The 12281-nt window shown below is 37.7% G+C and overlaps 1 protein-coding gene across 1 annotated transcript; it reads right to left on the bottom strand.

The window, feature by feature from the left end:
* Nucleotides 1-232: 232 nt before the first annotated feature.
* Nucleotides 233-4443, bottom strand: LOC145589447 (ABC transporter F family member 1-like). The gene is made up of 6 exons (XM_081646017.1): nt 4294-4443; nt 3976-4184; nt 3036-3109; nt 2724-2934; nt 2395-2629; nt 233-1788 (listed from the first exon to the last, which is right to left on the bottom strand). The coding sequence occupies exons 2-6, from the start codon at nt 4174-4176 to the stop codon at nt 734-736; spliced, it is 1776 nt and encodes a 591-aa protein (XP_081502143.1). The 5' UTR covers nt 4177-4184; nt 4294-4443; the 3' UTR covers nt 233-733.
* Nucleotides 4444-12281: the final 7838 nt, after the last annotated feature.

A 12281-nucleotide genomic window follows, 5' to 3' on the forward strand; every position in this document is an offset into this window, starting at 1 on the left:
TCAAGTTATCTTCTTCCACTGTTTTTGTAAAAAAAAATCAGTGAATGTCTGCTTTGAATTATGAATTATATTCTGCGAGTGAAACTAACATCGACTATTCGACTGCCAACCCTTTTGATTACTCAGTCATCTAAATGGCACCATGTAGAACACAGTTCAGGAGCAAATACGTGAGAACTTAAAACAAAAATCTACAAAGTACATACAAAATACAAAGAACTTTGTAACTATCAATGATCAAACTAACTGCCACAAAAAAATAATTAGTATTTAGACTGTTTGGGGTGTATTTGTTACCAAAGTGTAGCTGACTGGCTAACATCCCATTACCATTCCCAGGTACAACAGCCAGCAACTAATTAGTAAATAAACAAGAGGATACATAAAAAAAAATATTTAGAAGTAATTTAGAATCTCAAACATGCAGGTTCACAAATGATCTCGTTTACATAATCTCGTTGGTCAACTACAGAGTTTGTTTTTATAAAGTGTTTTTTTTAAGGGGATAAAGAAGCAAAAACAAAAAATTACCTCAACTCAGGCCACAGTAATGCTCAACTTGCCAAGCTTGGGACTATAGCCAGTACCTTCAAGGCTCAACTGCAATTTTCTATCCAAACGTCGAGAAGGAGCTATGCTCATTGAGGCAAAACTGAAGATCGAGGTGAGGTGCATAGTACTAATAAACGTTTGACAAAATTCTAACCAACTCACACCCATTATAATCATCGGCTTATTCGAATCCAGCTTTCTTCTTCAGATGATTCTTGAAGGCAATGATATCCCCTCCCCAACGAGTGACGGCTTGATTCTCACACACCCATATCTCATGGGCCACTTGGTTGATGAGCCTGAAATCGTGGCTAACAAGAACCATACCACCATCCCACTCGTTCAACGCCTCGGCCAATGAATCAATAGTCTCAATATCCAAGTGATTAGTAGGCTCATCCAGCAACAGCATGTGAGGCTGCCGATAAGCCAGCCAAGCAAAGATAACTCGACTACGCTGTCCATCAGACAAATTTTTCATAGGCATAGTCTGTGCTTTGCCAGATAGCCCAAACCTCCCTATTGCTGACCTCATTTTCTCTTCTTCGGTACCTGGATATTCTCGCAACATATATAGTAGGGCAGAAATTTCTAAGTCAAGCTTTTCTGCAAGATGTTGATGGTACTGGGCAATCCTCAAGTGATTGTGTCGCTTCACTGTGCCTTCAAGAGGAACCAAATCCCCTGTCATCAGCTTCAGAAGCGTACTCTTTCCAGCACCATTGGGACCCACCAGGGCAATCCTGGAGTCAAGGTCCACACCAAACTCAAGGTTTTTGTAAAGAATATTCTCTGGTGTATAGCCAAATGACACTTCCACAAACTGCAACACTGGAGGGGGAAGCTTTCCAACATCTGTAAAACGGAAAACAAGAACTTTGTCTCTGGAAACTTTCTCTGTCAGTCCTCCCCTCTCCATCTTTGCAAGTGTTTTCTCCTTGCTCTGTGCTTGACGGGCTAACTTAGCAGACCCGTGACCAAACCGAGCAATATACTCTTTCATGTTAGCAATTTGTTCCTGCTCCCACTTGTATTGTTTCATTTGATTCTCTTCAAGTTCAGAACGGGTCTGAACATACTGATCATAGTTTCCAGAGTAGATTGTCAACTTCTTGTTTTGCATGTGTATAATGTTAGTGCAGACACCATTCAGAAAATCTTGAGAGTGTGAAACCACAACCAGAATGCGATTGAAATTCTTCAGATTCTCCTCTAGCCAAACACAAGCTTCAAGATCTGCCATCAAAATGAACAAGCAAGGTAAATCAAACTTATTTCTTAAGAAAATATGCGCAATAACACCGACACAATACAAGTTCCCAAAGAGAAATATAATTCAATTAAGCTAAACATATCTGATCACACCACCACCATATTATTAGTACATTATGTGCTGAAATTTTAAAAGAGTGCCCAAACACGATCCAAGCGCACTTACAACAGTTTTGTGGTTAAGTGCCTAGGCCAAATCAAACTTATTTAAGCATGGTTGACTAACATTGAGCCGTCCTTCTACATTAAAACATGGCCCAGAGCCCAGCTCAAAGTAACATTGCCATGTCAATCGGGACGGGCCAGCCCGGCTCAGTGTCATTTTTACTGTTAATGTCAACAGCTCAACGTAATATGTTGACCAAGTATGTTTACAGAGGATAAGATTATCTAAATTGCACCATCTGGCATATGAATCACCGTAAGATGTTCTCAAAGCATCTTAACATAAAATGTTTGAGAAACATCTCTCCTTACTTTAAAGGGAAGTGGATGTCAATGTCAGAGAAACTTGGGCATAAGAAAAATTAAGCACAAAAGAAGTACCATGAGATGAAGTGGTTAACTTACCAAGGTGATTTGTAGGTTCATCCAGCAGTAAGATGGTTGGATTCATAAATAACGCCCGTGCCAATGCAATCCTCATTCTCCAACCACCAGAAAAATCTCTAGTCATTTTTTCCTGCATCATCTTGTCAAATCCAAGACCATGCAAGATTTCAGCAGCACGCTTTTCAGCAGTTGCTACATCAAGAGCTTCCAACCGCTCATAAATACGTTCAAGTGCTTCCCCACCTCCATCATCCTATAGGCAAAAATATTAATTCTGCAAGCCAATGATTATATAAAATAAATAAATAAAAAATCAGGCAAACAATTAATATATGCAGAGTAAACACCTGTGCCACTAATCTTTCAACTTCTTGTTCTAACTTGATCCTTTCCTCATCACAGCTTATTACAGCCTTAAGGGCAGACATGTCAGATGCTTCTATCTCACTGCTAAGATGATAGATATCCATGTGCTCAGGAATTGGAAGCTCTCGGAGTCCTATTGCAGTAAGAAGGGTAGATTTTCCACAACCATTTAAACCCAGCAAACCATAACGTCTGCAGATGTAATTTACAAGTATAACGCATTATGTCCAGAGTGAAACAAAGTATAAATATAAAAACAAACTTAAGAATACAAGTTTGGGATAGCAACAAACCTTCCATAGTTCAGCTCCAGCATCGAGTCAACTATCAGATCATGTCCATGAAAAGTAACTGACAAAGACTCTATCTGCAAGGTAGAGTAGCTCTATCATGACGCAAAACAGAGAGCTACAGAGACTAGAAGCAGTCACATGCTCAAAATACAAAAGCATACTATACATAACTTTACCTCCTAAGTAAGAAGGAATCACAAGGGATGACATTTCGGGAAAATTCACTAAATTATAAGTTCATTCAATTAATCCAGCATCATAGATGGCAGAACACCCAGCTGACAGACGATCTGCTCGCCTAGGCATTGGTCTAAGTGCGGCATAGCTAACAAGAATAAGCTAGAAGTGAGACCAGCTAATCACAATGATTTGTGAACATGCACGTAAACATATGTGAAAGAAAGGACTCTATTACCAACTACATATTCAACAAAAGAAACTCAAAGGAATATAGACGTGATTGCAAATACCATAATATATATAGACACGATTGCAAATACCATAGTATATGCAAAGACTAATATGCAATAAATGGATCAATTCCATATTCTCTACACCGCATACTTCGATGGCTAACATATCATCCAAACCTCGCCATTCAATTTCAGATTAACAAACAGAAAAATCATTTTTTTACATCAAAATTTCATGAATTATTTATCCCAATACAAACAATCCCATTACACGATGATGACTTCCAAATAAATTTGTTAAAAAAAATAAACCCTTTAACTGATTAATTCAAACCCCTTATTCAGTTCAAGCAAATCCCAAAATAGACTTCAATTATCTAACATTAGTAAACTCCAAAAACTCCCCCTAAAGCTCCCATTTTTATCCCAATTTTTGTAATTATAATCAACAGAAACAACAGAATTTCACATAAATAACAAAGGAATAAGAAATTCAGCACAAAACAGATCGAAAAAAAAAACCTTACCCTAACATCTCTTGACAAAGGATGCGAGCAAAGAATACCGGTACAATTCCGATCAGAAATCACCATATCCCCAACTGCTTCAGTAACCTTATCAACACTTTGAGCTGCCGCCTTTGATGAGGCAGGCGCTTTACCTCCTCTTTTCGCCGCCGCAGCTGCCTTCTTCTGAGCAGCCTTCTTCTTGCTTGCGTCCGACACCATTTTCAAAGCTACAAAACCACACAAAATCAATCAAAAATCCAAAATCAAAACTACAAAATCACATCAAACACAACAAATTCAACTAAATTGATGAGTATTATACATATACAAACATACCAATTAGGTTACGGAGAAGATAGAGAGATGAGATCGGCGACAAAAAATGGAGGAGAGAGAAGATGAAAAAAAAATTAGGATCTAGGGTTAGGGTTTCCGACGGAAGTGGAATTATATCGGACGATAGAGGGAGAAAATAGACTCCCAGGTGTGTGGATTATAAGGCTTGTTAAAAAGAGGGTTTACAAGTGAAGGTGCTCAATTCATAAGTACCTAATTGGTGTCGTGACCGACTTTTTTTTTTTTTTTTTAATTATTCCCCTAGCCTAGATTTTTACATCTTCTAGATATTTATTTTTTGCCAGATACAAAGCCACAAAGGTGTACAATCCGGTCAAAATATGCGGTTCATTCCAAAGAATCATGCCCTTGGCCTCTTAGATGGCCCGATTGCTTGTCAAATTTAGTCCGTTTAAATCTTGCGATGTTATTTGAGATCTGAAATCGAAGAGAGACTATGAAATTATGATTGGAAAAAAAACAAATCTAAAGTGATTCATATTTCAACCCAACTCAAACTGATTCAATAAGATTGCTGAATTGAAACTGAATACATCATGTGTCTATGCGTGTTTGCTCCTCCCTAATTTTCAACCTTCGTATAAATCCCAAAATTCTTGCTTCGTAAGTATCATAACCTTCTTATAAATCCCAAAATTCTTGCTTCGTAAGTATCATAACCTTCTTATAATCTATAGTGATTCATATATTAGGATTATATTCTTGCTTCAAAAAAAATATAATTTCTATGTTTCATATCATTTGTTACATATTACATTTATGGTATTCCTTTTTTGCTTTTTCTATCTGGAATCTTTTTACTTATGTTATACGAGTAATGTCTAGACATACTTGTTATTACTTTAGCTTTACTTTTTATTATTCTATTGTTACACCATATTTCTCGTCAATAAATGTGCCCTTCTTTCTTTTATTTAATGCGTGGTTCGTTAATTAACTTGCTAACTTTGTATATTAAAATCTCATTGTCCATTAATGAATTTACATTACATTCTCTTTCCTCATATCTCATTTCATTATTTTCTTTCACTCAATCTCTCTCTCCATTTGTATTAGATAATTTCTCTTAAGAACCCTAAAAACAATAATTTTTCACTTATCAAATTAATTTGATGAGACTTGGTGTTTGGTGTTTCCGGAAATAAAATCTTTTATCAATGAAGCTTGGGAGGTGGAGTGTAATAGGTCACATATGTACAAGCAGCTACAACATTCAAAATGGCTTCGTAGTAAGATCAAAAAATGGTGTTTGGACAACAAAAAAGTATGAGGCATTAATTGGAGGAAGTACTCAAATGAGTTGCAAGAACAGGGAGAGAGTATTACTACTTTGCAACAATGGAATAGCTATTAATGATACTTTTTCTCAGAGTACTGATGGGCGTTAGAACGGTCGCACATTCCACACTCAATCAAACACATTTATTAACAAACACCTTACAAACCAAGCATAATGACAAGTAAGAGTTCGGTCCACAAGGAACGGGATATGGTTGCCAAAGATCTTAACACTTAAGCTAATTCGAAGTCAATGGTGAATTGGGGTTCGTCAAGAAGACAAACAAACTATGGTTCTAAATCAATGGATTGAGGACACTGGGGAATGGGATCCACTCGACCAAGACAAATACACAAACGGGGAGTGAAATTGATAAGATATAGCAAGGACTATATGTAAGATCAACCTCATGCAATTAGGAAACAACTCACACTACTAAACTTAGATTCCTCATTAGTTTAGCAATAGAAAATACATAATCAAATTGCAATAAGTAATGCCATGCTTCATTCACATTTCCATGTTAAACTAAGCATATCATGCTATCAAGCTCCTAAATCAAGGGTAGCTAATCCTATCATTGAAGAACTAACAAGCAATCTCATATAATCAATTTAATTGCAATACAAGCATCAATGCTTCTCCCACATTTGCATAATTAACCCAAAAGGTTGAGCTTCACCCAACCCCTAGCAAGTAGACTACTCACAACTCATATTTATCAACATGCAAACAAGTATTAGGGTTCTAACTTCTTCAATAATTGGGGAAAAATAATTAACAATTGAAATAACTATCATCCAATAACAAATTATCAAGAACTAAGAAGATTTAAATATCATGCAACAACAAATAAAATCAGAAATTAAATGGAGAAAAGTAGAAGGAAGTTACTAATTGAGGCTTGAAATTGTTGAATACAAAGTGCCAATCTTGAGAAACAAACTTGAAACCAACTATTACAATGATTGAATTGATGAAAATTAAGCTAAATTAATTAAAAGGAATGTTTCAAACTAAGAGGAGTCTCTAAAAACTAGGCTATATCTGTCTAGGTTACAAATGAATAAAGGAGGAAGTATTTATACTCCCCGTAACACATAGGGAAATCCGTCAAAGAAAACGGATTTCCCAGCCAGGAGCGCCCGCTCCACAGCCAGGAGCGCCCGCTCCACAGCCAAGAGCGCCAAGGCTGCACGCCCGCTCCTCACAGGGTGTGCAATTCTTGAAGCTTTGGCAGAAAGTTGGCAGAAAGATCGGAGCGCCCGCTCCTGCTGGAGCGCCCTCTCCATTCTTTAATTCTCTTGCCTTAAACACAAACCATGCACCGAAAGTTTGCCAAATTGAGTCCATAGACCTGCAAAACATGGACAAACACAAACCAAGAGGGGGAAAGCCGAGACAAAACATTTTCATTCAAAATTGGGTTAGAAAGAGGGGAAATGATCGCAAAACCGGGTTTAAATTAACACAATAAGTGGTCAAATAAACCACTTATCAAGTACTCTTAAGTTTAAGTACTGGCAACAACGAATGAAAGATAAATGGATAAATGAAGGGGATATTTCTTCAACTTTGATGTACAACCACTTCTAGAAATAGGCTGATTTCCGACGGACTGGTTCCGACGGACATGAAATTCCGTCGGAAACATCGGAAATTTGACGGATCTTTAAAAATCCGTCGGAAATTTACGACAAAATATAAATCCGTCGGAATAAATGGGCTTTCCAACGGAATATTCCGTCGGAAATTTAATTTTTTGACGGAATTAAAATCTGTCGGAAATTTTCGACGGAATATATATATATATATATATATATATATATATATATATATATATATATATATATATATATATATATATATATATATATATATATATATATATAACCCTCTTAAAACCCTTAACCAACCCGCTTCCCCCTTCATTTCTTATTTTCTGTATTCTCTTTCCTCCTCCTTCCTCTTCTCTCTCCTCTGCCCCCCTCCTTCTCTTCTCTTCTTTCCTGTTCTCTTCCTCTATCCTCCGCCCCCTCCTCCTCTTCTCTTCCTTTCTCCTCCTCCTTCTCTTCCTCTCTCCTCTTCGTTTTGTTTCTCTTTCTCTTCGCCTCATCTCTTTTCTTCTCGACGGAAAAAATAAGCTTTTTCTCGATGGTCGGATCTAGACTCTTTAACGGTTTTTTGGCCGGAATATATGGGTGTTGTTTTCTCGATGTTATAGAAATTAATGGTTTTTTGGTCAGGTCGAATTTGGCCTATTTAAACCAAATTCAAGAATTCAAAGCCAATTTCGGTTATTAAGGTATGTTTTTCGATTCTTTAATATTTTTTTTTTTGTTTTTTTTTTTTAATATTGTCGGTTGTTGGCTTGTTGCTGTAGTGGGTGTGGATGTGATGGCTGGTGCAGATCTGGTGGATGTGGCGGCTTGTTTTTTTTTAATTATTTTCGGTTATTATGTTTTTTTTTCTTGGTGGGTGGGTCGGGTTTAGGTGGACCGTGGTGGGTGGTTTTAGATCTGGGTTTAAGTGGGCCGTGGTGGGTGGTTTTAGATCTAGGTTTAGTTTGGGAGGGTTAGGGTTAGGTGGGGTGGGTTAAGGTGGTAGGTCTGGTTAGATTAGGGCTAGGAGGGGTTTGGTTCGTTTAGGGTATGTGGTGGGGTAGTGTTTCGGTTAAGGTGGGTAGTGGTGTGGTTCGGATAGTTGGGTGGGGGTGGGGTTGATAGCGGCGTTTTGGGTGGTTGGAGGTGGTAATACGCCATTGGGTGGCGCGACGTTTTTTTTTTAATTTTATAAAAGAATTTTCCGACGGAATTCCTGTCGGAAATTTCCGAAGGACTTTTCCGATGCCGAAAAATCTCTTACGACGGAAAATTCTGTCGGAAAAGGTGGGTTTTCCTACAAATGCTTTTCAAACGACCACTTCCGATGGAATTGCCGTCGGAAATGTGTTTTTCGACGGATTTTTCCCGTCAGAAATGGCCTTTTTTCTTGTAGTGAACAGAGTTAAACAACGTTAAAAACGGAGAAAGATTGTTACCCTTAGGAATGATGAGGATACCTGGATTATGGGTCAAAAAAACTTGGAGGCTTTAATTCGAGACACTCTAAAGGAAGTGTATAATCCACCTTTAGTGGCTATGACTGTTGGTTTTGAAAGAATTGATTTAGTTCTACGTGAGTCAGACTTGCTTGTAATAGCAGACTTGGATGCACAGTCTTTGGTCCGGCCTTTTTCACATCAATCAAGAGATTAGAAAGGCGATGTTCTCTATTCATAATCTTAAGGCTCCAGGTCCGGACGACTTTATTGCAGAATTTTTCCATCAACACTGGAAAAAGGTGGGTACTCCAGTGGTTGAGTGGGTAAAATCTTTTTCTCTACATGCTATTTATTGAAAGAACTTAATGCTTCACTTTTAGTAATGATTCCAAAAGTGGATATTCCAGAATTAGCAATGTAGTTTAGGCCTATTAGTCTATGCAATACAATTTATAAATGCATACTTAAATGTTTGGTAAATAGGATGAAGTCCTTTCTGCCAGATCTTATTTCAGAATTCCAACATGCTTTTGTGCCAGGGAGGTATGTTGAGGATAATGTGATGCTAAGTCATGAACTTTTTCACTTGATTAATACGAGTAATGGGACTTCTACAAAAGCTGTGATAAAATTGGATATGTCAAAGGCCTATGATCGTGTGAACTGGGGATTTCTTTTACGAGTCCTTAATGCGTATGGTTTCCTGGCAATTTGGATACAGTGGATTTCTCAGTGTTTCTCAACTGTTTCCTATAAGACCCTAATTAATGCAGGTTTCGAAGGCTTTTAAACCGGAATGCGGGTTACGCCGGGGGACCCTCTGTCCCCTTATCTTTTCTTGTTTTGTATGGACATCTTGTCTAGGATGTTCTCAATGGCAGAAAACGTCAATCAAATTAAGGGTCTTCACGTGACAAGGAGGTCAGCCCCGATCTCACACTTATTTTTTGCGGATGATGCAATTGTTTTCTTCCAAGCGAATCAAACCTCATGTCAAAGCATGTCAAAATGTGGGGGATATTTTGAAGAGATTCGGTGAAATTTTAGGCCAACAACTAAATTTGAATAAATCTTATGTCAAATTTAGCAAATAGGCTCAACAGGAAGAAATAGAGGAACTGAAAGGGATCCTTGATATTGGTCAGGTCCCTGTCTTGGAGAGACATTTGGGGGCACCAATTGATTTTCTTGCAGGGAAAAAGATTGTCTTCCAGTTCTTAGTTGATAAGGTCTCGAAACGGATTTTATCTTGGGGATCTTTAAATTTGTCTCAGACGGCAAAACTGGTATTGATTAATACCGTGTTGATTAGTACTTCTTCTCACGTGATGAAATTTTTTAAGTTGCCTATTTCGATTACTAACAAGATTGACTCGCTGATTACTCGATTTTGGTGGGGTAACAAAGGGGAAAAGGGTTTGCATTGGGTGAAACGGGAGTTTATCTAAATGCCAAAAGGCATGGGTGGTCTAGGTATTAGATCAATGGCTGGCTTGAATGATGCCTTACTGTTTAAACAAGTGACAAGGATGCATTAAAATCCATAGTTGTCGGTGGCTTGTGCTTTAGAGCCAAATCATTCTTGTGCTTTGTGTGTAGGGGATATAATGACAAGGGTTCGTGGAAATCCTTCTTGGGAAAGGCGGGGTTTGCTCAATGTGGCAAACAAGATGGTAAAGGGTTACCACTGGAAAATAAGGTATGGGGATAGAGTTAAATTTGCTAATATGAAGTGGGTGCAGGGTGCGATTCCATAATTTAAGTCAAACCAGCTCCTCAGTGGGGTTAGAACGGGCAGAGTTTCAAATCTAATCTTATAGGGGTCTAGATCTTGGAATGCGGCAATCATTAGGGACAAGTTCGAATGGAATACGACACAGAAGATGTTGGCAATGGAATTACCGGCTTCTGCGGAGCTGGATGTTCTATATTGGGGAGGTCACTCCTCGGGTGCTTACACGGTCAAGTCGGGGTATGCTTTTTCTAATGAGTGATTTTTGTTTGCAATAGGGTGTCTGGTGTGACTTAGTTTTTCATAAGCTCATTTGGAAGCTAAACATACCGCTAAAGTGGAGGTTATTTCTATGGAAGCTTGTGACGAATGGCTTGGCAGTTAAGTCAAACTTGGCTCATAGAGGGATGGAGGTTCAAGTTCTTTGTGATTCTTGTGGTATGGAGCCAGAAGATCTACAACATCTATTTAGGATGTGCTCTTCTGCAAGGTATGCTTGGCAGAATTGCCCTTTGCATATTTTCTCTAAACTTGATGAATCTACTCCGCTGTGATACTGGATTCAGAAATATATCCTGGTTTTTCATAGCGAGGATGGTAGAAATAGTGAACGAATTAGTTCTTTCATTGGTGTTATTTGGAGCCTTTGGCTGACAAGGAATGGAAGGGTGTTTAACAATGAGGGTAGATATCTGGTGGACTTATTCATAAATTATACCTCTACAATGACAATTTTATCTGTTTGGCAAAGGGTGGATTCGAGAAGCTCTATTACTACTCAAGATATGGGTGTTAATGATGTACCTTCGGGATTTGCAAGACTGGATATTGGTAGTGAAGGAGATCTCATAATAAGCATTTCTCAAGATGCAAGATTGGAAATGCTTGTAATGGTAGATGGCTCCAAGCAAAAAAGTACGAGAAATGCAGGAATGGGATGGGCATACTCTGTGGACAAGACAACCTATTTGGAGGGTGGAGGCACCTTTGGAAAAGCACTTTCACCTTTACATGCGGAACTATTAGCGTGCTTAAAAGCTATTCAATGAGTGCGGCTGAAGGGTTATGACCGAGTTATGGTTTATACAGACTCTTTAGCTATTACCCAGTTGCTACAAAACCCCAATCGAAGAGAAGTTAGACTTCTTTGGACGATTGGTCCTTCGAAGCTTTTGAAGAACTGCATTATTTTTAAAGTTGGAAGAGAACAGGTCTCAAGAGCTCATGATATTGCTAATATGTGTAGGGTTAGCTTACATAGTTTCTCTAACTAGTTTTGTTTGTTTAGTTGCTGTTGTAAAAATAAATAAATAAATAAAATAGTTTGATAATTTCTTTAGGTTATGTACTCGATTATAAGTATTTGTTCATCAACTCTATTTATAATAACTAGATCTCCAATATAATTTAATAAACCCAATTATGATGGGAATCATGAGTATATTCCCAATATTTAAAGCCCCATTGCATTTTCTCTTTAGTTGCAACACCTACTCCAATCCTCAAAAAAGAGGTGATTGCTAATGGTGTACCAAATGTGGAAAGGAATCCACCATATAAGGGATCACCATCGGCGATAAAGTTGTTAGTCAACTATATATGTCCCAGGTGATGGTGTTCAAAGTGATTACGAAGATTAGTGGCAGACTCAGGATTGATTGATAGGTTTTCCCATCCTCGACCACATATAATGTATCAAACAATAGCCAAAGCTTTAATAACAAATTAAAAAAAGTAAACATAAAAGGTTCATTTTATAAAGTAATATAAATTCATAGTACAACCAAATATACTTAGGTTTATTACGATTGCTCTCGACGGGTTTTCATATTTTGATGATGATTTACAATATCATTCATGCTAATATTATTTTAAAAAAAAAACACAACAAATTATCTCTAGATAAGTAATCA

The sequence above is a fragment of the Chenopodium album genome, chromosome 17, assembly GCF_948465745.1.
Source record: "Chenopodium album chromosome 17, dcCheAlbu1.1, whole genome shotgun sequence".
Lineage (NCBI taxonomy): Eukaryota > Viridiplantae > Streptophyta > Magnoliopsida > Caryophyllales > Amaranthaceae > Chenopodium > Chenopodium album.

Bases quoted from the DNA above. Each gene is read 5' to 3' on its own strand.
- LOC145589447 (XM_081646017.1), bottom strand. From the start codon at position 4,176: ATGGTGTCGGACGCAAGCAAGAAGAAGGCTGCTCAGAAGAAGGCAGCT. The intron at 2,935-3,035 runs GTTTGTTGCTAT...TTACATCTGCAG, and splicing joins CTGGAGCTGAACTATGGAAG to ACGTTATGGTTTGCTGGGTT. The intron at 2,630-2,723 runs GTGTTTACTCTG...TTTTGCCTATAG, and splicing joins TTGAAAGATTAGTGGCACAG to GATGATGGAGGTGGGGAAGC.